The sequence below is a fragment of the Scyliorhinus torazame genome, chromosome 3 (assembly GCF_047496885.1).
Source record: "Scyliorhinus torazame isolate Kashiwa2021f chromosome 3, sScyTor2.1, whole genome shotgun sequence".
NCBI lineage: Eukaryota > Metazoa > Chordata > Chondrichthyes > Carcharhiniformes > Scyliorhinidae > Scyliorhinus > Scyliorhinus torazame.
The window spans coordinates 201,375,073-201,401,865 of record NC_092709.1 but is presented as its reverse complement, the minus strand read 5'-3'; the positions used below and the strand labels follow the sequence as shown (position 1 = coordinate 201,401,865).

Here is a 26,793-nt window from a genome sequence, read left to right as displayed (position 1 = left end):
CATTTCCTCCATTTTTATCAGCAGCAAACAAGGTAAGAGAAAATGGTGGGTCGCGCAAGTCGGCCGGCCTGGGTCGCGAAGGTCAGCCGGCTGGTAAAAATGGGTCCCCGGAACAAAAGTTTGAAGAACACTGAAATAGACTACACCTGGAGACCTTGGCTAAAACTCATTTTCCTAGGTAATAATTTTCATGGATCTTAAGTTTTGGCAATTGTTTAATTTGTCTAATCATGGCTAGGTGTCAAGCTTGTCTTAGTGATGGTGCTCTCACCCGATGAGGCGTAATTCTACAACCCTGTGACTCAGGCAATATAAAATTTTAAAGTTAATTAGCAACTTGTTGGAAAAAATTTCACATATACACTGAGCAACTTAAATTTACAATTTCTCAGCGTACCCAATACAATTACTCTAGTCTTCTATACTCTGCCATGGTTACATTACAAGACACTGGAGCCCTGGCCCTAAGCCTACTGGGAAATATGGCTAAGTTAAAAGAGACACTATAGCCTGATGGGTATTCATAAAGGCACCAGCAAATCCTGATGGTTAAAAAGGCTAACTCTGCACAAGCATAAGCAGCATAAAACAGTGGGAGTCTGCAGTTAAGAACAGGATGTGCAGTCAGGGAGTGAGCACAGGATTGGACAGCAGCTGTTGCTAGGCCTTGGACAGGTAGTGATCAAACACAGACCTCGGTGTGCCGTGTTCCTGAAAAGAAATATGACCAGGGTGAGTCACTACTCTTTAAACATTTGTGACCAGAAAAGATTTTGATGATTAGTGCTGCCCTCTGAGCACATGACTAGAAGAACGAGGTCAGCAAGATTCGCATAAGGAGAGACAAAGAGATTGTATCAGCGGAACATGAATGATGGGCAATCTTAATAAAGTAGTAGCTGGATGAAAAGTAAATTTCCTCCAAAAGTCTGCAGAACATCACAGAAGAAAGAAGCCTCGAACCTCCAGCTTGCAGATGGGTTCCGATTCCCACGTGTGCCTGGCCAAATTAAATTGGGCAGTGACATCATCCACAAGTCCACTATTAGCAAGTATTAACAGTTTAACCTATGCTTGAAATTTGTAGTGGTAACAAAGGAAGGTAGAATCGATGTGTTTTCGATGCAGTGCATGATAGAACCTCTTTTGATTTAGTTATAAGCATTGGGGTATTATATTGTTTTCAGTAAAGAAGTGATTTGATTCAAAGTTAAAGTTGCGTCAAATCAATTGACTGGATCAAGGTTCTTGGTCAACAACACGGTCACTTTTCTTGTTAGTTTTCTTCCAAACTGCAGTATATGCCACAGATCAAGAAAAAAAAATGCATATTCATTCAAGCACTTAGCTGCAAATCATATTGATAGAAAATCTGAGACACGGCAAAATTCGAGCTCCTGCAACACAAACGTCAAACATAGAACGATGCAGCGCAGTACAGGCCCTTCGGCCCACGATGTTGCACCGAAACAAAAGCCATCTAACCTATACTATGCCATTATCATCCATATGCTTATCCAATAAACTTTTAAATGCCCTCAATGTTGGTGAGTTCACTACTGTTGCAGGTAGGGCATTCCACGGCCTCGCCACTATTTGCGTAAAGAACCTACCTCTGACCTCTGTCTTATATCTATTACCCCTCAGTTTAAAGCTATGTCCCCTCGTGCCAACCATTTCCATCCGCAGGAGAAGGCTCTCACTGTCCACCCTATCTAACCCCCTGCTCATTTTGTATGCCTCTATTAAGTCTCCTCTTAACCTTCTTCTCTCCAACGAAAACAACCTCAAGTCCATCAGCCTTTCCTCATAAGATTTTCCCTCCATACCAGGCAACATCCTGGTAAATCTCCTCTGCACCCGCTCCAAAGCCTCCACGTCCTTCCTATAATGCGGTGACCAGAACTGTACGCAATACTCCAAATGCGGCCGAACCAGAGTTCTGTACAGCTGCAACATGACCTCCTGACTCTGGAACTCAATCCCTCTACCAATAAAGGCCAACACTCCATAGGCCTTCTTCACAACCCTATCAACCTGGGTGGCAACTTTCTCTTCCTCTTAACAAGAGATTCCACTTCTTTGGTAAACCACGGTTCCCTCGCTCTACGCCTTCCTCCCTGCCTGACCGGTACGTACTTATCAAGAACACGCAGTAGCTGATCCTTGAACAAGCTCCACTTATCCAGTGTGCCCAACACTTGCAGCCTACTTCTCCAACCTATCCCCCCCCCCCCCAAAGTCACGTCTAATGGCATCATAATTGCCCTTCCCTCAGCTATAACTCTTGCCCTGCGGTGTATATTTATCCCTTTCCATCACTAACGTAAACGTCACCGAATTGTGGTCACTGTCCCCAAAGTGCTCTCCTACCTCCAAATCCAACACCTGGCCTGGTTCATTACCCAAAACCAAATCCAACGTGGCCTCGCCTCTTGTTGGCCTGTCAACATATTGTGTCAGGAAACCCTCCTGCACACACTGTACAAAAAACGACCCATCTAATGTACTCGAACTATATCTTTTCCAATCAATATTTGGAAAATTAAAGTCTCCCATAATAACTACCCTGTTACTTTCGCTCTTATCCAGGATCATCCTCGCCATCCTTTCCTCTACATCCCTAGAACTATTTGGAGGCCTATAGAAAACTCCCAACAGGGTGACCTCTCCTTTCCTGTTTCTAACCTCAGCCCATACTACCTCGGAAGAAGAGTCCCCATCTAGCATCCTCTCCGCCACCGCAATACTGCTCTTGACTAGCAGCGCCACACCTTGAACTCTGAAAGATTTAAGATGAGACAAGAAGATTGATTGCCAGCTCACCAAGCCGGACAGAATTTTGAAAGACTAAATCTTGATCAGCTAATCCAAAGCAGATGGCTCTGATAGCCAATTATGCAGGAATGGACAGTCAAGTGTAGTAATTAAAATTAGGTGTTAGCAGATTGGTTGACTCACAGAGAGAGAAAACCAATATTGGGCAGATAATTACAATGGAGAATAAATGGTTTCATGGTCTTGGAGAGGTGGCCGTGTAGTGGTTATGTCACTAGACTAACAATGCTCTGGAGACATGGGCTCAAATACCACCCAACAGCTGGTGGGATTTGAATTTAATTAATAAATCTGGAATATAAAGGGTTGTTAAAATCCATCTAGTTCACGAATAACCTTCAAGGAAAGAAATCTGCCTTCCTTACCCAGTCTGGCCTATATGCAATTCCAAATCCACAGCAATGCGGCTGACTCTTAACTGCCCTCTGAAATGACCTAACAAGTAAGTTACCCAAACAGGTGCCGGAATGTGACGACTAGGGGCTTTTCACAGTAGCTTCACTGCAGTGTTAATGTAATGTTACTTGTGACAATATAGGCAATTAGGGATGGGCAGCAATTGCTGGCTTTATCAGCGACGCCTGCATTCCATGAAAGAATAAGTTAAAAACAGGATACACAGCATAGAAACAAGCTCTTATGCTCCACTCGAGATGCTTCCATCATTTTTCATCTTGCTCTCCCAGCATACTGCAAATTGTATCCGGATTTGATTTAGCTAAAAGTAATCTGCAACGATGCTTTGAAAGAAGTTATAATTTCTAACGGCCTCACTACCGATCTGCTGAAATTCTCAGACCAGACAGGTTTCCTCTGAAATTCAGACATATACTGTGCATGTGCCAGTTTAAGAATTTTCAAAACATATGGCTGCATACAGCATTGGTCAAAGACTGTTCTGAGCTTCCCTTTTGAAAGGATATATCATCAAGTCATCTTGACAAATTGGAAGTAAAATCCAACAATAACGGTAATATTATTGGACGAGCAATCTAGAGGCCAAAACTAATGCTCCAAAGACATGATCCCAACATGACAGCTGGAGGAATTTGAATTAAATACATCTGGAATAAGTCTTCCGGTGGTGGCTATGCTATGCGCAGTCCCACATGCAGTGGCTCATGTTAGGGCGCTTTGTTTTTGTTCCTTTTTGCACAGTTTATAGGTGATGTTGGGGATGAAATTTGAGTAGCTCGATGGGATAAGGTCCCCAGATTAAAGTAATGCCCAACAAATATAATACAAGGCAGCAGTCGGGCAAAGAATCACCATCTGACTCAGAAGGCCCTCGCGCCTCGTTGGGGGAGAAAATGGCGGAGGCCCCTGCTGTGGCTTTGGCCTCTCGGTGGACGGCCGAGATGCTGGCAAGTTTCTTAGAAGAGGAATTAAAAACGTAGCAGCAGGCGGTCTCGGAGGACCTTGATAAGGCAATAGATGGGGCTCTAGCCCCCATCCGTGTGGCCTTGGAGAAGACAGATCGAAAAGGTAAAGAAGCAAGGTGCAGTGATACAAGGGTGGAGGTGGCACACTCGGACCAGAATGACCGGATTGTTTCCCTGAAGGCGGAGGTGGCGTGGAGACCCAGGGGAACCAGATGGTCCATAGCCGTAAACTCTGTGGGGGTTGCACCGGCTCCTCCATAAAGGTCCATAGTGACACCCCATTGGCCAACTAGCACGAGGGAACCCTCGTTCTTTTCGCCTGGGGACAGCATAATCTGTGCGGGGTCCAGAGGCGTATACCATACAGGAGACCACCGCTTGCACGCGAAGCGACGAGGTAGAATCACCGCGGCATTGGGAATCGATGTGTTCTCTGCTACAGGCTGAATGTTCATATTGGAGTCGGATTTGAATGAGTCCAGGTCTGGAATCTCCGCATCTTGGATCTTGACAGTTGCCAGTGCCAGAGGTAACAGCGTCAGTTGCGGCAGCAGAACACGTGGGACTGGAGTGTCCAGAATCTGGCCCTGCACTTTGGGAACGCGGCTATGGAGGTGGTGCACGTGTCAGTTGGACTCCCGGCCTTGTGCCCACATTTGTAGGATACATCGGCTGGCGTGATCCCTGTTGTGGCATGCGGCGCGTTCCATTAGCAGAACAAGAAACATGACAATCGAGTCTCCAAGATCCCTTGTTTGAATATTTGGACAGCTTGTTCGGCAAATTCATTTAAGGCCGGGTGGTACGGGCGTATGTAGCGAATCCCGTTGGTGATCACGAAGAGACAAATACCGTGCTTGTGAAGGCCGCCCTGTTGTTCAAGACCAACACCTTAGGGATGCATTGCGTGAGAATCTAGCGCAATCATTCAATGGTAGCTCCTTAGCGGTGCATACCTGCAATTGGTGTACCTCCATCCACCTGGGGTGAAGTGGGCATCCACAACGATGGGAAACACCACCCCCGGGAAAGGACCCACAAAGTCAACATGCAGACGGGACCAGGGCCGACCCAGCCATTCCCATGGATGAAGTGATGCTGCCTGGAGCAACTTCTTATGCTCTTGTCGAGGCACACAACGCTGGCCCAACCACTCAATATCCGCATCAAACCGGGCCACCAAACGTAGCTGCGGGCCAGCATTTTCATCTTTTGACACCTTTGGGTGTCCTTTGTGGAAGTCCTGCAGGAGAGGGCCGCGCCCGCATTCTGGAACCACCACACGTGTTCCCTACAGGAAACGCTGTCCGCGATGCTTATTCCTGGATTTTGGAAGTATAGGCCTTCAAATCGTCTGGCAAAACCCAGTGCTGGGCTCCATACTGAATGACATGGCACACGCAGGATTATGGAGGGGCCGCCTGGGTCCAACCTGGGATGAGAGATGTGAGTGGCAAGGAATCCATGAAATGGAGGGTGACGACGACTTGTCGGCCACTGCTGACATCAGCGGCCTGGTGCGGAAGGGGAGGCAGCTTTTTGAAATGCATCCACGTGGAGAATCTTCGCCTCTGAATGTTGTTCCAGCGTGTACTCATATGAAGTGGGGGTGGGGAGATGAACAGGCCCAATACGGGATTATGGTCTGCGAATAACGTAAACATATGCACGATGCAGGGGCAGCACGGTGGTGCAGTGATTAACACTGCTGCCTCACGCCACTGAGGACCCGGGTTTGATCCCAGCCTCTTGAGTTTGCACATTCTCCCATGTCTGCGTGGGTTTCACCCCCACAACCCAAAGATGTGCAAGGTAGGTGGATTTGCCACGCTAAATTGCCCCTTCATTGGGAAAAAAAGAATTGTGTACTCTAAATGGATTAAAAAAAAAAGGCGTATGCTCGTTGACTAACTGGTGAAATTTCTTTACCCCAAAAGGCGATGACCAAACTCTCCTTCTCGATCTATGCACAGTTTCTCTCCGCATCAGCGAGCGTCCTGGATGCGAATATGATGGAGCACGCCGAACTGTTGTCCATACGGTGGGAGAGGAGGCCCCAACTCCGTGAGGTGATGTGTCGCACATCAGAATGAGCTGTTGGATGGGTCAACAACTTGGTAGGCCGAAAGGTGCCATTTCAAGTCAGAGAAAGTCGTGGCCTGGCCTATTCCCATGGTCGGCCCTTCTTCAAGTCGGTGGAAGGGGGCTAACAGGGTAGCCTGGTTCGGGATACACTTCCCTGAATAGTTCACGGAGCCCAAGCAGGAATGGAGTTCCGTTGGCCCTATGGCACAGGGGCCTGTCAGATGGCCCGCACCTCGTCTTCATCAGGGCGTGCGCAATGGCAGACCACGCGGTAACCCAGATATATGACCTCGGCTGCGTTGAACACGCATTTCTCCTATTGAAGGTGGATGCTGGCTCCCTCGAAACGCCGCAGGACTTTGGCCTGGTTCTGTAAATGCTCCTGGTCGGAGGAGCCCGTCATCAGGACATCGTCCAGGTATACTGCCACTCGGGGCAAATCCCACAGGATGTTCTCCTTTACTCTCTAGAAGATTGCCGAAAGGCAACCGGGCATATTTGTATAATCCTTGGTGCCTATTTATAGTCACGAAGCGTTGCGAGCCAGGGCCCAAGACCAGCTGGAGGTATGTGTGGCTCATCTCCATCTTCGTAAAGGTTTAACCAACGGATTTTGCATATAAATCCTAACGCGAGCGACTCAGTAATGGTCCAGACGAGAGACACGGTTCACGGTCATCTTGTAATCGCCGCACAGGCGTACGGGGCCATCAGGCGTCTCACGGGTACGACCAGGGTTGTTCCAATCGGGCATCCGGTCGATGCGGGCACATGCAGTGGCAGACCTGCTGCAATCCAGATGGAGGTGCCACAGCCACTAGCATCCCAGCAAACTCAGCCCTGTAGCCATCTAAAATGGCCGCCAACAAAGAATGATGGGAAATGTGGTCAGGCCTGGGACGCAGACAAGCTGCAACTCGTATATTTGCAAATGCCAGTCCAGGCAGACAGGAATTCACACCTGCAAATGGGCCATTAGAAGGCGATTAAAGAAAAAAGCTCTTGCTCGAAGCCCTCCCACGATTGGCCAGAGTGCCCACCCCAAAAGTGATGTAGCAGCCCCTGATTGGATGTGATCAATCAGAGGGTGGAGCCCTGAGGAATTGATTGACAGTGACCCAGAAACTGCCCACAAAAGGGGCGGGGAAAAATCAAGCTGTGCAAGGCAGTGCGGCCATGATTTTTGTCTCAGTTGGACCGGTTCTACATCTGACCCCCGCCCGACCGCAGCACCGCCTGTCTCGGCGGCCTACTGCTGCCAGCCCATACAAGACATCCGATTGGGGGCAGCAGCGCGGTGATTCTCCGGGCAACTGTAGCGGTGGCCAGTGTCCCTCCAATCATGGCTCCATCATTGGGGGCCATTTCTTTGGGTTGCGGCAAAGCCGAAAGTCGGTGGGTTGGGCAGCCTGGATTCAGGACCGTCCGCTGCAGATCCAGGTGGGTTCCGGCTATACGTTTTTGTTGTTGTGGTGGTATGTATTAGGGGTAATACGGTACACCATGTGTCGACAGGATATTGGTGGAGGGATGCCAGGTCCTGATAGGATCTGCCACCTACTGGACTCCACCCAGAAATGCCAGTATAAGAACCCAGTTTTTCCCTCCATTTCCCTCAGCAGCTGCATTCTGTAACCACGCTGCTGGGGATAAAGTTTTGCTTAATAAAGCCTTCAATTGACATTACCTCAACCTGCCTCGCGTCACATTGACGGTGCTACAGTTGTGTTGCCCTGTCGTGGATTCCACAGACCAACGGTCTCTTGGGGTTTAATTCAACTTGGCGTCAAACTTACATGATTTATTCAGTTTGCACAAACGGGCCAAGTAGTTAGTCGATTCACCCTGGGCGGCTGTATAAAACCAGAACTGGCGAATAATTGGATGGGGTTAAAGCGGCCCCCTACAAGAGCTAAGATGGCAAAAGACCGCGTACCCAGCACATCCGGGTGGGTCAAACTTTTTATGATACTGTAGGTTGGTCCACCAAAAGCCATGAGTAGTATTATTGTTTGCCATTCATCTCCAATTATTGCATTTGTCCAAAACAAATACTGCATGCGTTCAATGTACTGCCCCCAATCAGTACATTTATTGGGGGCAATCTGTATCGGCATCATACGGCCCTGAAGTGTTCCGGTTACACAGCACTTGGCGCAGACGGCAACTCCACTTACCCTCGTTGCCATTGTAGAATCTACACAGAGCGAATACATGTGGAATGGTAGGCTGGATGCCATAATACTGGTTTATTCTCTAAATACAATAATTCTCCATTCCTGAAGGGATCTCCCTCTTTAACCTGCACCCAAGTCGGGGTTTTTATACTATGATGGCTCCCCTCGTTAAAGGGGAATACCGCCCCGATACTGGGGAAGTTTGTATTCCGTGGAGATCACGGGGAACTGGATGGCCCACAGCCCATGACCTCTGTGGGGGCTGTAGCAGTGTCCTTTTCAACTGCTAAAATATTGGCGGACCCAGGCGGGAGGTATGCAATCTTCAGTGGGTCGTTGGCAGGCACACCAGATTGACTTCTTTATTGTGGGTATGTCTCTCCTTCCTGGGGTGAAAGAGTACTTAATGGGCTATCGTTATCTCAGATCACGCTCTGCATTTTGTGGCAGTTATCGGCCAACCTACAGCAATCATTAAACATCGTTCTGTCCCCATTCCAATGCCTGAGCCAGAGGTGATTATTTCAATGGATGCTGAAAAGGTGTTTGATAGGGTTGAGCGGGTGGTACCCATTTGAAATTCTTGGAAGATTTGGCTTTGGGCCAAAATTTATACAATGGATTCAGCTTTTGAACAGGGCCCCCGCTGCAAGTGTGCATACGAATGCAGAGTTCAGCTGGTTTCCAATTGAACAGGGGTAACAAGGCAGGTTTATCCATCGTCTCCACTTTTGTTTGCCTTGGCAAGCTAGCCATTACGTCGAGATCAGGTGGGGGGGGGGGGGGGGGGGGGCGGCGCTGGAGGGAGAATGGAATGTCTTTATATGCAAATGATCTGCTTCTGTATATCACGGACCCACACTCCAATGCAGGGGAGATAATGAAGTTACTTAGACGTTTTGGCTCCTTCTCAGGGTACAAGCTGAATCTGGACAAAAGTGAATACTTTCCGGTGAATCCCCCTGGGAGGGGAGCTGATCTGGAGAAATTGTTGTTTTTGCCTGGCCAGGACTTGGGGATCCGGGTGGCCTACGATTGGGCCTCACTCCACAAATTCTTTGCTAGTCTGGTGAATGGAGTTCAGGCCGATTTGAAAAGGTGGAACATCCTCCCTCTGACCTTGGCAGGCAGGGTGCAAATTGTGAAGATGAACATCAAGAGGTTTCTGTTTTTATTTCAGCATCTTTCTCCCCAAATCTTTTTTGGTACGGTCAATAAAATGGTATCCTTCCCGATTTGGGCAGGCAAGACCCCAAGGATTCGTAGGATGTGGCTTGGGACTACCTAATTTCTTATTTTGTTATTGGGCTGCAAATATTGAAAAGATGCAGGGATGGCTTATAGATCCAGATTCTGTATGGGGACAGATGGAGGCAGGCTCGTGCAGAGGCTAGATTACGAGGGCCCTGGTCACACCCTCCTCCATTTTCCTCTGCAAAATTTACCTTCAGTTCGGTAGTGGTAGCCACTTTGAGGATTTGGAGGCAGTTTGGCAGCATTTCAAGCTGGGTTCCAGGTCAATATTGGCCCCTATTTGCAGGAGCCATTGGTATGTGCCGTCTGGCTTGGACTTGTCATTCAGGGCTTGTGGGAGGGAGGGGCTGTGGAGGTGTGGGGAAATGTTGATTGAAGGGAGGTTAGTCGGTATAGAGGAGTTATTGGAGAAGTTCCACTCCCGAGAATTAATGTATTTGGGTACTTGCGGTTTATGATTTTTTTTGCTCAGAAGATTCCTTCATTTCCCCTGGCACTGTTGCCCTCGCTTTTGGACAGGGTCCCGTCTCTGGCCGAGCTGGGTGAGGAGAGGATTTCAGATATCTATGGCCGGATCCTGTTGCCAGAACAGGCTTTGTTGGAGTCAGTAAAAAGAAAGTATGAGGGTGAACTGGGTCTGGTTTTTGACGAGGGTGTGGGTGTGGTGAGGCTCTTCATAGGGTCAACTCTACCTCCTCTTGTGCTAGGCTCAGCCTGATCCAGTTCAAAGTTATGCAAAGGGGGCACATTCAGATGAATGGTTTCTTCTCGGAGGTGGAGGATAGGTGTGAAAGTTGTGCTAGGGGACCGGCAATTCATACACACATGTTCTGGTCTTATCTGAGGAACTCTTTGCCGCAGAAGGTTGTGGAGGCCAAATCACGGAGTGTCTTTAAGACAGAGATAGATAGATTCTTGATTAATAAGGAGATCAGGGATTATGGGGAGAAGGCAGGAGAATGGGGATGAGACAAATATCAGCCATGATTGAATGGCGGAGCAGACTCGATGGGCCGAGTGGCCTAAGTCTGCTCCTATGTCTTATGATCTTGCCCTAAATTTGAAAGCTACTGTGTCTCCTTTTCAGCACCATGTTGGGGATTCTGGGAGTCAGAGCCATGCCCGTTGATGGCTATTTCTGTGTATCGGACTCGCCGGAGTTGCAGATTGGGGGGGGGGGGATGTCCTTGCCTTCACCTCGTTAATAGCCTGGAGGCGAATTCTGCTCGGGTGGAGGTCCCTGGTACCGCCCAGAACCAGATTGCTAAATTTATTGATGACACAAAAATAGGTAGGAGAGTAAATTGTGAAGCGGATGTAAAGAGGCTACAAAGAGAATGAGTGGCAAATCTCTGTCAAATGGAGTATACTGTAGGCAAATGAGAAATTGTCCATTTTGGCAGGAAGAATAAAACAGAAGCTCATTATCTAAATGGTGAGAAGTTACAAAGCTTTGAGGTGCAGAGGGATCTAGATGCCCTCGTGCATGAATCACAAATGGCTAGTATAAAAGGTACTGCAAGTAATTAAGAAAGTTAGAAGAATGTTATTATTTAATTGTATGGGGAACCGATTACAAAAGATTACAGTATGCTTCAGTTGCACAGGGGATTGCTGAGACCACATCTGGAGTACTGTGTACAGTTTTGGTCTCTTTATTTAAGGAAAGATGTAAATGTACTAGAAGCAGGTTTACTAAACTAATACGAGGAATGGGTGGGCTGTCTTATGAGGCAAGGTTGGAGAGGTTAAGTCTGTATCCAATAGAGTTCATAAGAGCAAGAGGTGACTTGATCGAAACCTTTATGATCCCGAGGAGTATTGGCACGGTAGATACAGAATGTGCGTTTCTTTTTGTGGGAGGATCTAGAACTAGAATCATAGAATCCCCGCAGTGCAGAAGGAAATCATTCAGCTCATTGAGCCTGACCGACCCTCCGAACGAACACCCTACCAAAGCCCATCCCCCACCCTATCCTTGTAACCCCATATAACCTTTTGGACATGAGGAAATTTAGCATGACCAATCCACCTAACCTGCACATCTCTGGACTGTGGGAGGAAACCAAAGCACCCGTAGGAAACCCATGCATACACGGGGAGAACTTACAAGCTCCACACAGACAGACAGTCATCCGAGGCTGGAGTTGAAACCGGGTCCCTGGCACTGTGAGGTGGCAGTGCTAACCATTGTGCCACCATAGGGGTCATTGTTTAAAAATAAGGGGCCACTCATTTAAGACCGAGATGTTTTCTCTCAGAGGTTCGTAAGTCTCTAGAACTCTCTTCCTTAAAAGACACTGGAAGCAGAGTCTTTGTCTATTTTTAAGGCATAGCTGGATAGATTCTTGATTAACAAGGGGTTAAAAGATTATCGGGGGTAGCAGGAATGTGGGGTTGAAGTTACATTCAGATCACCCATGATCTTATTGATTGGCAAAGCAGGCTCAAGGGGCCAACGCTTGCTCCCAATTCTTTTGTTTGTATGTAAGGCAGCATTCGACCAAGTGCGCCATCAAAGAGGTCTAGGAAAGTTGAAGTCAATGGGTATCAGCGGAAAAATTCTCCACTGGCAGCAGTTTACCTACAACAAAGGAAAATGGTTGTGGTTGTTGGGATCCAAGCATCTCAATCCCAGAATATTACTTCGACAGTACTTCAAGAGCATCCTAGGCCCAACCATTTATAGCTGCTTCATCAATGACCTTCCCTCCACCACAAGGTCAGAAATGGGGATGTTCACTGATGATTGCACAATGTTCAGCATCAATTGTGACTCCTCAGATACTGAAACAATTGTGCTTGCATGCGGCAAGGCTTGGACAACATTCAGGCTTGGGCCTGAATTGTCGCTTAACAGCCAGGCAATTACCATCTCCCACAAGAGAGACCCCAACCATTTCTTCCTGACATTATAAATCACCAAATCCCCCACCATCAACATTGAGGAACACCACTGACCAGAAATGTAGCCAGCTCAGCCAGTGGCTACAAGAGCAGGTCAGAAGTTGGAAATTCTGCACTGATTAACTCAATTCCTGACTGCCCAAACAAAGCCTGTCCATCACCTACAAGGCACTGGTTAAGAGTGTAATGGAATACTCAAACATCAAGCTCAATATAGTCAGGACAAAAAACAGCCTGAAGAATTACCAATTCATTCACCACCTTAAACATCGACTCCCTTCACCAGTGGTACAAAATGCAGCAGTATATACTATCCACGAGATGCAATGCAGCAGCTTGCCACAGGTCCTTCAATAGCAGCTTACTTAGCTGCAAGCTCCACCATCCTGAATAACAAGGACGGAAAATGCACGGAAATTTCACCACCTGTAAGTAACAAACCACCCTGACTTGGAAATACATCACCGTTCCATCACTGTTGCTGGATCAGAGTCCTGGAAGTTGTTCTTGAACAGCACTGGTATATATCTACACCACAAGAACAGCACTGGTGTGTATCTACACCACAAGAACAACACTGGTGTGTATCTACACCACAAGAACAGCACTGGTATGTATCTACACCACAAGAACAACACTGGTATGTATCTACACCACAAGAACAGCACTGGTATGTATCTACACCACAAGAACAGCACTGGTATGTATCTACACCACAAGAACAGCACTGGTGTGTATCTACACCACAAGAACAACACGGGTGTGTATCTACACCACAAGAACAGCACTGGTGTGTATCTACACCACAAGAACAGCACTGGTATGTATCTACACCACAAGAACAACACTGGTGTGTATCTACACCACAAGAATAGCACTGGTGTGTATCTACACCACAAGAACAGCACTGGTATGTATCTACACCACAAGAACAACACTGGTATGTATCTACACCACAAGAACAACACTGGTATGTATCTACACCACAAGAACAACACTGGTATGTATCTACACCACAAGAACAGCACTGGTGTGTATCTACACCACAAGAACTGCAACAGTTCAAGGCAGCAGCTCACAACCACCTAGCCTCGCCAGTGCCCATAATCCATGAATGAGATGAGTAAGTGACTCTGGAGTGTGGATTATAAAGTGAGATGGCTCTTTCATTTCACTGCATCAACTCAAAATGAATAAAGGGGAGTGAAAACAAGTCTGATTCCATGGATACTGGATTAGTAAAGTCATCCAGGTAGACAACACTGGGAGTCCAGAAGCTCAAGTCACCTTTACCTTCATGGTTAAAAGTAATTGAGGGTGGTATTTTCAGACAGAGGATTGGTCAAAACCTGCAGAACGCACATTTACCAAATAAAAACATTCACCAAGATGAGAAATCTTCCCTCTGGAGCCGTGTACCTTTATATCTAAGTGAAAAAGGCAAAAAGTATTTTGTCCTTCCCTGTAGCATGCTTCACCCCCAAAATATAAAACATCCACCAGTTTATGATTGGGGGAAGAAAGGAAAGCAATTTAAATATAATTCTTGTCATGTGAGAGTACCTTTAAGAAATGGGTGTTTATTACTGCAGTGATGTCAGAGAGTGGGTGGAGCTGGGCTGTGTCAGCTTTTTACTTTTGTTTTAGGCTGTTTACTGCAGGGTGTGTTTTAGTTTAGTTTTTCAGAGCTGGATAGCTGCAGTCACAGCTAGAAGGGGTATTAGTCTCTCTCTCTCTCTGTAATCTAAAGACTGTAAATCGATCCTTTGGTGATTTAAAACTAGTAACTGCTCTCAGTAGTGACTTTAATCTGATGTGCTTCTGTTTAAAGTTTTTTTTAAAAGTCTTATGCACGTTAAAAGGATTATTTAGTGTTGTGTTCTTTGGGGGTTGTATTTGAATTAATGGTTCACTGTATGTTTTAAAAAGGTTAACTGGAGTTCATAGAATAAACATGGGGCAGCACGGTAGCATTGTGGATAGCACAATTGCTTCACAGCTCCAGGGTCCCAGGTTCGATTCCGGCTTGGGTCACTGTCTGTACGGAGTCTGCACATCCTCCCCGTGTGTGCGTGGGTTTCCTCCGGATGCTCCGGTTTCCTCCCACAGTCCAAAGATGTGCAAGTTAGGTGGATTGGCCATGATAAATTGCCCTTCGTGTCCAAAATTGCCCTTAGTGTTGGGTGAGGTTACTGGGTTATGGGGATAGGGTGGAGGTGTTGACCTTGGGTAGGGTGCTCTTTCCAAGAGCTGGTGCAGACTTGATGGGCCGAATGGCCTCCTTCCGCACTGTAAATTCTATGATAATCTATGATGTTTTGCTTTAAAAAATACTTTTCCGTTTCTGCTGTACCACACCTGTAGAGTGGGCTGTGTGCCCCCCATACCACAATCTATTAAAAGTTGTGGGTCAGGTGAACTCCATGATACACTTTGGGGTTCTCTAAACCCCGGCCCATAACATCCTAAAGGAACATGGGAAACAGGGAAGATGTCATTCAGCAACACAAGTATATTCCATTATTCAATCAGATCAGGGCTGCTCTACACCTCAAGTCTATTTAGTTACCTTTGTTTGAACTTAGGTCAAAATAACAGAAAAGCTGAATTGTTTTAAAAATGGGAAACGTCATGTTGATGTTCAAAGAGACTGGGTATGCTTGTACAAGGAATGCAAAAAGTTATCATACAGGTACAGTGAGCATTTAGGAAGGAGGCAAACTGCATTTCGGCCTTTATTTGCAAGGGGATTGGAGTACATAAACAAAGAATTCTTGCAGGAATTGTACAGGATTTGGTGAGACCACATCTGAAGTACTGCATGTAGTTTTGATCTCTACATTTAAGATATAATTGCACTGGAGATGGTACAGCGTTAACTACTTTGTTCCCCAAGATGAAAGGGCTGTCCTATGATGGGAGGATGAGTAAATTGGGGCTATGTTCTCTGGAGTTCAAAAGAATGAGGGGCGATCTCATTGAATCATAGAATTTACAGTGCAGAAGGAGGCCATTCGGTCCTTCGAGTCTGCACCAGCCCTTGGAAAGAGCACCCTAAGCCCACGCCTCCAACCAATCATCGTAACCCAGTAACCCCACCTAACCTTCTGGACACTAAGGGCAATTTAGCATAGCCAATCCACCTAACCCACACTCTTTGGACTGTGGGAGGAAACTGGTGCACCCAAGAAAACCCACGCAGATACGGGGAGAAAGTGTAAACTCCACAACAGTCATCTGAGGCCGGAATTGAACCCGGGTCCCTGGAGCTGTGATGCGGCAGTGCTAACCACTGTGCCACCGTGTCTGAAGGACTTGATGGGGTAAATGCTGAGATTCTTCTTTCCATTGGTCGGGTCAGGGTACTGTCTCAGGATAAAGATTTAGGACTGAAATGAGGAGAAGTTACTTCAACCAAAGAGTTGTGAATCTTTAGAATTCTCCATCCCAGAAACTTTGGATATTGCAGCTTTAAATACCTTTAAAGCTGGTACAGACTGATTTTTGGTCTCTCAGGGAATCAAGGTATATGGGGAATGGGCAGCAAAGTGGTTTTGAGGCCCAAGATCAGCCTTGGAATTATTGAATGGCATAGCAGGCTCATCCTGCTCCTGTTTCATGTGTTCTTGCTCCCTATCCCTGGATACTCATGTCTAACAAAATGTTATTAATCAGAGTCTCATAACCTCAATTGACCCAGCAACCGTTGCCTGTTGGAAACAGTTCCAGATTTTCACTTCACTGTGTTTGAAAACATGCTTTCCAAATTCATTCCTAAGATGACCTCATTCTAATATTCAGATTTGGTCTCTTGTTCTGGACTTGCTGAGAGTTTCAGTCTCTCTGCATTTCCGTTAGTGAATCTCAATGAAATGAAATGAATGAAAATCGCTTATTGTCACAAGTAGGCTTCAAATGAAGTTACTGTGAAAAGCCCCTAGTCGCCACATTCCGGCGCCTGTTCGGTGAGGCTGGTACGGGAATTGAACCGTGCTGCTGGCCTGCCTTGGTCTGCTTTAAAAGCCAGCGATTTAGCCCAGTGTGCTAAACCAGACTGCAGAACAGCATGAGTGAGTCAGAGGGGCAAATGAATTATCCAATTTACTTTCTACAGGAATTATCCAAGTTTAATCTGTGCAATTTGCTTCAGTAATGGTTGTGGTGCTCTTTGTCTTTGCAATCCTACAAGAAGCAACAAAGAAACAGTACAATCTGTGGACAAGCTCACACAATTCATTCTGATAGAAAGAGAATGAAAAATTTAACTAAAGTATTAGTACAGGTTGAAAATCCCTTATCCGAAATGCTTGGGGCCAAGTGTGTATTGGATTTTGGAATTTTTCAGATTTTGTAATATACTGTGCATATGCAGCGTGCGTTGGGAACTGCGCATCGCCCAGGAGTCTTGTGGGATTTCCCCCTCGAGGCATCACGTCTATGTTCGGAAAAAAGTGCAGATTTTGGAATACCTTGGTTTTTGGAATTTCGGATAAGGGATGCTTAACCTGTACTAGGATGTTAGCAAGCACCTCAAACATGTGCAGTATAAATTTATTAATTCCCCGCTGGGTCACTGTCTGTGCGGAGTCTGCACGTTCTCCCCATGTCTGTGTGGGTTTCCTCCGGGTGCTCCGGTTTCCACCCACAGTCCAAAGACGTGCAGGTTAGGTGGACTGGCCATGATAAATTGCCCTTCGTGACCAAAAAGGTTAGGAGGGGTTATTGGGTTACGGGGATAGGGTGGAAGTGAGGGCTTAAGTGGGTCGGTGCAGACCCGGTGGGCCAAATGGCCTCCTTCTGCACTGTATCTAAGTTCTATGCTCTAAGTGTACAAATGACATTTCAAAATAAATAAAAATGAGAGGCTTTACATGTGTTCTGGATTTTTCCTTATGGGTGCAGTTTCATTTTGTTCTTGATTGGAGGCAGGTGGGTTTTGGGTACATGGGGCCGAGTTACAAAGGATGGGGTAGGGAGGAGGACCCGGGCAGGGGTCATCACGCCAGCAAACGTAGGCTGGCTAATGAATGGGAGTGTGGTGGAGGAAGGGGCCGCGGTTGTTGGAGCCTGCTCAGGCAGGCTTCGATGTACCTGGGGAGTGTGCATGGTGGGGGTGGGGGGGGGGGTTTGATACGGAGTGTGGCATTTACAAAAGGAAGTGGATGGGAGAGATTCTGGGAGGGGGAAGGGGTTGATGGTAACAAAAGGACGTGGCAGGTCCGGCCGGATGGGCGCTGAAGAGAGCAAGTGTTTTTGCACTTTTGAAGAATTTAAAAGCCGATGTGGTGATGCTGCAGGAGATCCATCCGAGGGTGAAGGATCAGGTGAGGCTTAGGAGGGCGTGGGTGAGCCAGGTGTTTCATTCGGAGTTTGATAATAGGGTTCAGGGGAGGGGAGGAAATGACGATTTTGGTGGGTAGCGGGTGAGGTTTCAGATGGAGAAGGTGGTGATGGAATCAGGGAGCGAGAGAGAGGGAGAGAGAACGGGAACATTAGTTTTTCTCCCAGGTACACAAGGTGTTTTCTAGGTTTTACTTTTTTGTGCTGGGAAATGTGCTGTCGGCTGGAGTTGAGAGAGCAGAGTATTCGGCAATTGTAATCTCAGAACACTCCTCATTGGATGGACGTAGTGTTGGAGAAGGGGGCAGCCCTAGAAGTCGGGGTGGAGGATGGATGTGTGGTTGTTGGCGGATTGGAACTTCTGTGATAAGGTAAGGAAAGTGATGGAGGAGTATATGGGGTTTAATTGCAGAGGAGGTCTCGCTGTCTGTGCTTTTGAAGGCTCTGAAGACGGTGGTGAGGAGGGGAGGTAATCTCGTTTAAGGCCAAGGTGGATAGGGAGTAGACGGAGGAACGCCAACGACTGGTAGTAGAGAATTTGGAGGCAGATGCGAGGTATGTGGGGGACCTGGGGCTTCTGACAAATAGGAGTGAGTTGCAGGCGAGGTTTGATCTATTCAGAATCAGAGAACACAGTGCAGAAGAGACCCTTCAGCCCATCGAATCTGCACTGACGCACAAAAGGCCCTGACCTGCTGACCTAATCGCACTTGCCAGCACTTGGCCCATAGCCTGGAATGTTATGGTATGCCAAGAACTCATCCAGGTACTATTTAAAGGATGAGGCATCCCGTCTCTACTACCCTACCAGGCAGTGCATTCCAGACTGTCACCACTCTCAGGGTAAAAAGGTTTTTCCTCAAATCCCCCCTAAACCTCCCACCCCTCACTTTGAACGTGTCCCCTCGTAACTGACCACCCTGTCCATTTCCCACAATCTTGTACACCTCAATTAGGTCACCCCTCAGTCTTCTCTGCTCCAGAGAAAACAACCCATCCAAGTTCACTTTATAACTTAAATGTTCAAGCCCAGGCAACATTTAACTCTCCACAGGGAGAGCAATGCGTCAGTTGTGAAGGGCGAGGGGGGCTGTCTAGGAGTATGGGGAGAAGGCAGGGTGTATGTTGGCAGGTCGGCTTTGTAGGGTGGCCGTGGTGAGGGAGATAGTTCGAGCGCGGGACAAAACGAGGGAGTTGATGGTGGCTCCGGAACAGATTAATAAAGGCGTTTGAGGAGTTTTATGGGGACTTGTACAAATTGGAGCCACCAGGATTGGCAGGAGATGAGGGAGTTACTGGGTGGAATGAGTGCCCGAGGTTGGGTGAGGTGGAGAAAGCAGGGTTGGAGGAGTCGATGGAGGTGGAGGAGGCAATTGGGAGGATGCAGGCAGGGAAGATGGCAGGGCCAGATGGGTTCCCGGTCAAATAAGGTTTAAGGACAGGCTGGCGCCGTTGATGGTGGGAATGTTCGAAAATGTGATGGACAGGGGTGTCTTGCCGCAAACAATGGGCCAGGCCTCCATCTTGTTGTTGCTTAAGAAGGATAAGTATCCGGTGGGGTCTGGGTCATACCGGCCCATATCTCTGCTAATGTAGACGCCCAAGATATTGGCAAACGTGCTGGGGTGCTAAGGCGTGTCTTTCGAAGGTGACTGGGGAGGATCAGATGTGGTTTGTAAAAGGCAGACAGTTATCCTTGAACACGAGGAGGTTGTTGAATGTGGTCCTTTCTCTGGCAGAGGGAAGGGAGACAGATGGTGGTGGTGTTAGATGCGGAGAAGGCATTTGATCGGACGGAGTGCAGTTATTTGATGGCGCGTTGGAGAAATTTGGGATTGGGCCAACGTTTGTTGCGTGGGTACAGCTGTTGTATAAAGAGCCGATGGCGAGCATGCATGCAAATGTTATGAATTCAGGGCACTCTGCGTTGCACTGGAGTACGAGACAGGGACTTTATGGTCTCCTCTCCAGGAGTAGGGGGGGCTGCCATTTCACAGCGTCCCACTTTAGGTATTTGGGGGTGCAGGTGGCCCATGACTGGGTAGGTCTCCGGAAGTTCAATTTCACTAGCTTGGTGGGAGTGCGAAGGCCAACTTGTTGAGGTGGGACAATCTCCCTCTGACGTGGCGGGTCGGGTACAGACAGTAAACATGGACTTGTTTCTGGGAGTGTGATTTGCAAGCCTGAGGAGCTGGGCGAGAGGTACGGGTGGACGCGAAGCAAAGGTTTCAGGTATATGTAGTTAAGGGACTTTGGGAGGAACCCAACCATTCTGATAGCGCCTGCCTCCTCGTTGCTGGAGGCGGTGCTGTCAGCTTTGGGTGGGGGGCTCATCTCGGCGATTTACAGGAAGATTCTGGAGGAGGGACTGTGGTGTGAGGTGCTGTGGAGGATAAATGCCTCAGTTTCGTGTTCGAGGCTGGAGATGATACAGCTGAAGTTAGTGTACAGGGCGCACCGTACAAAGTCTAGGATGAGCCGGCTGTTTGAAGGGGTGGAGGATGTGTGAGAGCGATGTGGGATGGGCCCTTGAACCATGTGTATGTATGTTTTGGTCCTGTCTGAAGCTGGAACGGTTTTGGAGGACAGTGTTCAGCACCATTTTGGGGGTTCTACATGTGGATGTGGAGCCCGGTCCCCAAGAAGCCACATTCTGGGCATCAGACTGGCCAGAGCTGCAGGTTGATGGCGGGGGGAGATATTGTAGGGTAAAAATTAGCGTATAGGAGAAAGCTAGTTAGAAATATAAAGATAGATAGTAAGAATTTTTAGAGATACTTCAATAAAAGTCAATAAAGTGAGCATTGATCCTATCGAAAGTGAGTCTGGGGAATTAATAATGGAAAACCAGGAGATGACAGGTTAATTAAACAAGTATTTTACATCGGTCTTTACTAAAGAGGATGCAAGTAACACCCCAGTAATAGCTTAAACCAGAAATTGGAGGGAGAGAGGGATTCAGGAGAATTACAATCACCAGGGAAGTAGTACTTAGCAAACAGTTGGAGCTGCAGGCTGACAAATCCCCAGACCATGATAGACTTCATCCTCGGGTCTTAAAAGAAGTGACACACGAGATAGGATGCCTTGGTTTTAATATTCCAGAATTCCCTATATTCGGGAAGGGTGCCATTAGATGGGAAAAATAGCAAATGGGGTGGGAGATAGAAAGCAGGAAACTACAGGCCTGTTAGCTTAACATCAGTCATAGGAAAAATGTTGGAAGCTATTAAAAGATGTTACGGCAGGGCAGTTAGAAAAAAATCAACGCAGAGTTAACATAGTTTTGTGAAAGGAAAATCATGTTTAATCATTTTAATGGATTTTTTCTTTTAAAAGGAGTCACATGTGCTGTGGATAATGGGGAACCAACCAGTGGATGTATGGTATTTAGATTTCCAGAAGGCATTTGACAAGGTTTTGCATCAAAGGTTATGGAAAATTAGCTCATGGTGTAGGGGGCAACATGTTGGCATGGGATAGAAGATTGGCTGGCAACAGGAAAGAGGCTAGCCATAAATAGGTATTTTCCTGGTTGACAAGTTGTAATAAGTGGCGTGCGAAAAGAATCAGTGGTGGGCCCTAAACATTTTACAATTTATATATGACTTGGATGAACGGTTCAAAGTTATGATTGCTAAATTTGCCGATGATACAAAGATAGGAAAGATAGTTGTGAAGACGTAAGAGGCTACAAAGGGGGCATAAATAGGTTAAGAGAGTGGGAAAAGATCTGGCATATGGATTATAATGTGGGCAGATGAGAAATTGTCCATTTTGGCAGGAAGAATAAATAAAACATATTATGCAAATAGTGAGAAATTGCAGAGCTCCAGATTCAATGGGATTTTCATTGTGAATCCTCATACGTGAATCATAAAAGGCTAGTCTGTTTTACAAGCAACTCAAACCAGTCATTTGTCAATCTTTAAATCATTACACTAAACCCATGCTTTTGAAGATACACAATCAGAGCAGAATGACTCTACAACGTTGTCGTCATCATTTGTACTTAAGCTGGTCTTTCTGAAGCTGGATTTATCCAACCGGTGAAGAACTCTTTTGCACCCAATTACTCTGCATTGCTGAGTATTAATAAAAAAATTAAGTTACCAGTTTGTTTAAGGTGTGGTAAATCTTGTGAATATTAGCCAGTGTAGACAGGTGAGAAGTTAGTGGAAAATCTAGGAAAAAGGGAAAAAAGATTCAAGTTAACATTGAAAGGCAAGTGATAAATTAACATTGTAAATAGCAGTGCCAAAGTTCCACTACATTCTTTCACCTTTTTTAATGAAAAACATAATACTTAAATCCACTGTGGCTATTAACAAATGTGCGTGAAAACTTCTCTCCATCTATTATTCCTAATAATTCAAAATAATTGTTGAAAAACAAATCAATTTATCCAAATCCAGCAGTTTCAATAAAATAACAAAGAAGACTAACTAATAAACTATTCAGAATCAACACAAGCAAAATACGTGGATGCTGGAGTCTGAAACAAGAACAGGGAAGCTGGAAAATCTTAGCAGGTCTGTTAGCATCTATCAGCAAAGAAACAATTAATATTTCGACTCATGGACCATTTGTCAGAAATGAAATGAAAATCACTTGTCACAAGTAGGCTTCAAACGAAGTTACTGTGAAAAGCCCCTAGTCGCCACATTCCGGCACCTGTTCGGGGAGGCTGGTACGGGAATTGAACCGTGCTGCTGGCCTGCCTTGGTCTGCTTTCAAAGCCAGCGATTTAGCCCTGTGCTAAACAGCCCCTTGGAAGGAGGAAGAATATGTCAGAGCAAAAGTAACTACAACAAAAAGTAGCAATCTTAAGAACAAATGACAGATGACCTGGTGTGGGAGGATAAGGGATGTTTTGCACTGAAGCAATACATGCATGGAATATTTTTTTTTTTTTAAAAAGAGAAAGGCGAGGGTGGTTTAAGATGGAGGTGAAAGGTAAAATCTAAAGTTGCTGAACTCAATGTCGTGTCCTGAGGGCTGCAACGTGTCCAACCAGAAGATGAGATGCTGCTCCTCCAGCTTGCGTCGGGCTTCACTGGAGCTTTGCAGCAGGCCAAGGATGGACATGTGAGAATGAGAGGAAGATGTATAGTTAAAAATTGTTTGGTCTTTAAGGCTACAATTTTTTGTTGTGGGTTCTTTTGCTCTAACATTCTCCCTCCTTTCAAATTTCATGATTTGAAATGTTAACTCTGTTTCTATTCAAAATAAAAAATGGACATGTTACATTAAGTTAAATAACACAAATGACTGTTAAATGAATTATCTTTTAGAACTGTGTTACAAAAATACGCTGATCTTCTTCATTTCCATTATTCTCTGATAAACTCCAACTCTCTTCAGAAAACAATCCAGTTAGAATGGTTTGATTCCATTAAAGAACAATTCACTCACACAAACTAGCTTCAATTAAAAAGTGGCCTTATGTCCATTGTCACTGCTTTTTTAATCTAGAAAATACACTAGCCAATTTTCACACAGCAAGATTCAACAAACATCAATGTGATATAAATAAGATAATAATGTTTTTCCATGCTGTTGGATGAGGGATAAAGATTGACAAGGATATCAAGAATTCCCTGTTCCTCTTTAAAATAGTGCCATGAGATCGTTGATATCAAACGTAGAGCACAGACCCGGCCTTGGTTGAACATTTCATAGGAGGGAAAGCATCTGATACCGCAACGCTCCCTCAATACTAAAATGAGTATCACTCTTAGTTCTAGACTGAAGTATCTGGAGTTAGACTTGAACCCACATCCTTCGGACTTAGGGGAAGCATGCTACCACTCAGCTATAGCTGACGCCATAAGTGGAAGATACAAGAATGTACCAAACCCTGCTGTACACCAGTTTCCACACAACAAAAACTGGCAGTAGCATTACTGCAAATCTCTTGCATTGTATAAAGAAAGATTGTGTTTATTTGTACAACACTCAGGGTAGCACTTCCTGCATATGCACTGATGCAGTGTCAATGTGTCAGAAACTGACTGTTTAAAGTGAGAGGAGCTTTTAAGTGCAGCTATTTCTGTCACTGAATTACGCAATTTTTGTTTGCAAATGCTGTTTTAGATCAGTCTCCCATACCAGAAAATCAGTTAATGGAAAACAATTGCAACTACTCAAGAGCGCAACCATTTTACAATCCAGTTTCTTGCTGTGGCAAATATAATAATTATTTTAGCAATATTTAAAACAAAATTAAGGTGAAACAAATAAAAATTCATCGGCCATTGCGTTGTTTGAGATCATGACCCTGGGATTTAAATGGCTCCATTAACTACCAACTACCTGGACGGCTGTGTAGGAACTCCATCCACTCCTTGAACAAGTTAATATGTTGGAAAGATATCAGTTTCACAACTGACTTGCCTTGAGGAGGCTGCAATAAAATAATTCAGACATATTTAGAATTAAAATATTTCACTGAGGGGAGGCAATGGCGTAGTAGTACTATCGCTGGACTAGTAATCCAGAGACCAGAGTCATGCTCTGGGGACCTGGGTTCGAATCCCGCGTTGGGAGATGGTGAAATTTGAATTCAATAAAAATCTGGAATTAAAAGTCTAAAAGATGACCACAAAATATTGTTGGTTGACATAAATGCCCTCAGGGATGGCCCAGCCAGCGATGCCAACCTCCCATGAACAAATTAAAAAAACATGCTCCTGCATCAACCAGAAGAGTATCGGGAACATTGTGCATGCTTTGCACAGCGCGAGTTTGCAAGTGTTTGGTGACTTTTCATTCTGTGCCAGGACTTGCGGGATTTTTAACAAAATGCTATGAATAAATTTTTTAAATCTCCCAGTCTTTCTTCACTCCACCCATGCTTAAGCGTCATCTTAGAATTTAGCACCTCTGAATCTCACATATGCTCTTCCAGCATAATAAAAACTTTACAACCTATTGGAATGAGATGGTTCCAGTGCTTCAATTTCCTCAAACTGACTTCATTTACTGAACATCTCTCAAGGAGCATTCCCATCAATGCCTTATGAACTCAGTCCTGCTACAGCAGTTCATATTCAAATTCGTTACACAAGTTTTCAAATAAAATATCACTAAAGCTAATGAAAAACTGAGAAAAGCATGGAATTTCAATTTGAGCTAATTTTGAAGGAAGAAATAAGCATTCAGAATTACATATTTGGAGTTTATCATTGATTAAATAAAGAAATATGAAAATTTGTGGTGGAGGAATGTCAAAGTTTTTGACAAGGTCCCACATAGAAGACTGATCAAGAAGGTAAGAGCCTGTGCGATCTAGGGAAATTTGGCAAATTGTTTCCAGAATTGGTTTAGTGGCAGGAGGTCGAAGGTTGTTTTTGTGACTGGAAGCCCGTGTCCAGTGGGACCTCAGGGACCGGTGCTGGTCCCCTGCTGTTTATAGTGTACATTAATTATCTGGACAGGAACATGGGAGGTGTAACAGGTGGACAGGCAAATATAGCAGAAAAAGTGCCAACGAAAGGACATCTTGCGAGCCCGGAGCAGAAACGTGACAGAGGTATGTTGGGGCATGCCGTGGTTCATCACTTTACTGACTCTGTAGAAGAAAAGGGCTCTCGGAGCATGAAAGAAGAAAAAAGGAAAGCATTATAACCCAGAAACCACCGTTACAGAAGGAGGACGCTGAGCTCGGAAAAGAAGAACAACCATTGCAGAAGGAGAGCACTGAGCTCAGAACTCAGAGAAGAAGAACAACCAATGCGAAAAGAGACCCGGAGCTCAGAGAAAAAGGTATCCTTATCGAGTGACTGAAGCCTGGCCAGCTCCCTCACCTGTGCAGGTAATACCTAGATATCAACAGTGAGTTTGAGTCATCTCTGAACTATATTCTCAGAAATCAAGATTAATGTACAGTTTTTAAAAAATATAAATTTAGAGTACCCAATTAATTTTTTTCCAATTAAGGGGCAATTTAGCATGGCCAATCCACCTACCCTGCACATCTTTGGGTTGTGGGGGCGAAACCCACGCAAACATGGGGAGAATGTGCCAACTCCACACGGACAGTGACCCAGAGCCAGGGTCAAAGCTGGGACCTCGGCGCCTTGAGGCAGCAGTTCTAACCACTGCACCACCATGCTGCCCTTTGAATAATGTAAAGTTGTATTAAATTCAGGTGGCTTTGTTGCGTCTACCTCAGGCAATCAAGTAGGGTCTTGGTCACCCGAAATATGATCAGTAAGTTTGCATGAAAACCGATGTGCTAAATAGCACGGAGGAAAGCCTTAAATTAAAGGACAATACAGATGGGCTGGTCACATTGGAGACAGTGGCAAATGGAATTTAACCTTGAAAAGTGAGAGGTGCTACATTTGGGAGGGCCAAGGCAAAGGAATACACAATGAACTGTTAGACGCTTGGAAGTATAGGGGGCAGAGCCACCTTGAGGTATATACCTTGAGGGTCCAAAGATCCATGAAGGCAGCAAGACAGGTAGATAAAGTGGTTAAGAAGGCATTTGAGATACCTGCCGTTATTAGTTGATGATATGGAGATGCCGGCGTTGGACTGGGGTGAGCACAGTAAGAAGTTTTACAACACCAGGTTAAAGTCCAACAGGTTTGTTTCAAATCACTAGGTTTCGGAGCACTGCTACTTCCTCACCTGAACAGATCCAGAGTTGGGCGAAAGGCGCGAGAGGGTACAAGTGGAAAGGACATTCCATCTGCTTGTACCAAAACATTGGGGCACACCTGGCCAAGCGTCTGGCTGAATACAACAGTGCCAAAGCCACCCTGTACAAAAGCATGCTCTACCCTGCCAAGCAATTTGTT

At 45.8% G+C, this 26,793-nt stretch overlaps 1 protein-coding gene across 5 annotated transcripts in view; it reads right to left on the bottom strand.

The window, feature by feature from the left end:
- dcun1d4 (DCN1, defective in cullin neddylation 1, domain containing 4 (S. cerevisiae)) overlaps window positions 1-26,793 on the bottom strand; it is a 138,899-nt gene that overhangs the window by 95,540 nt on the left and 16,566 nt on the right. For all 5 annotated transcript variants that reach the window (XM_072496746.1, XM_072496744.1, XM_072496745.1 and 2 more), the window contains exon 2: window positions 22,097-22,167. In XM_072496746.1, the coding sequence (XP_072352847.1) occupies window positions 22,097-22,167 (71 nt within the window). The remainder of the gene's footprint in view (window positions 1-22,096; window positions 22,168-26,793) is intronic.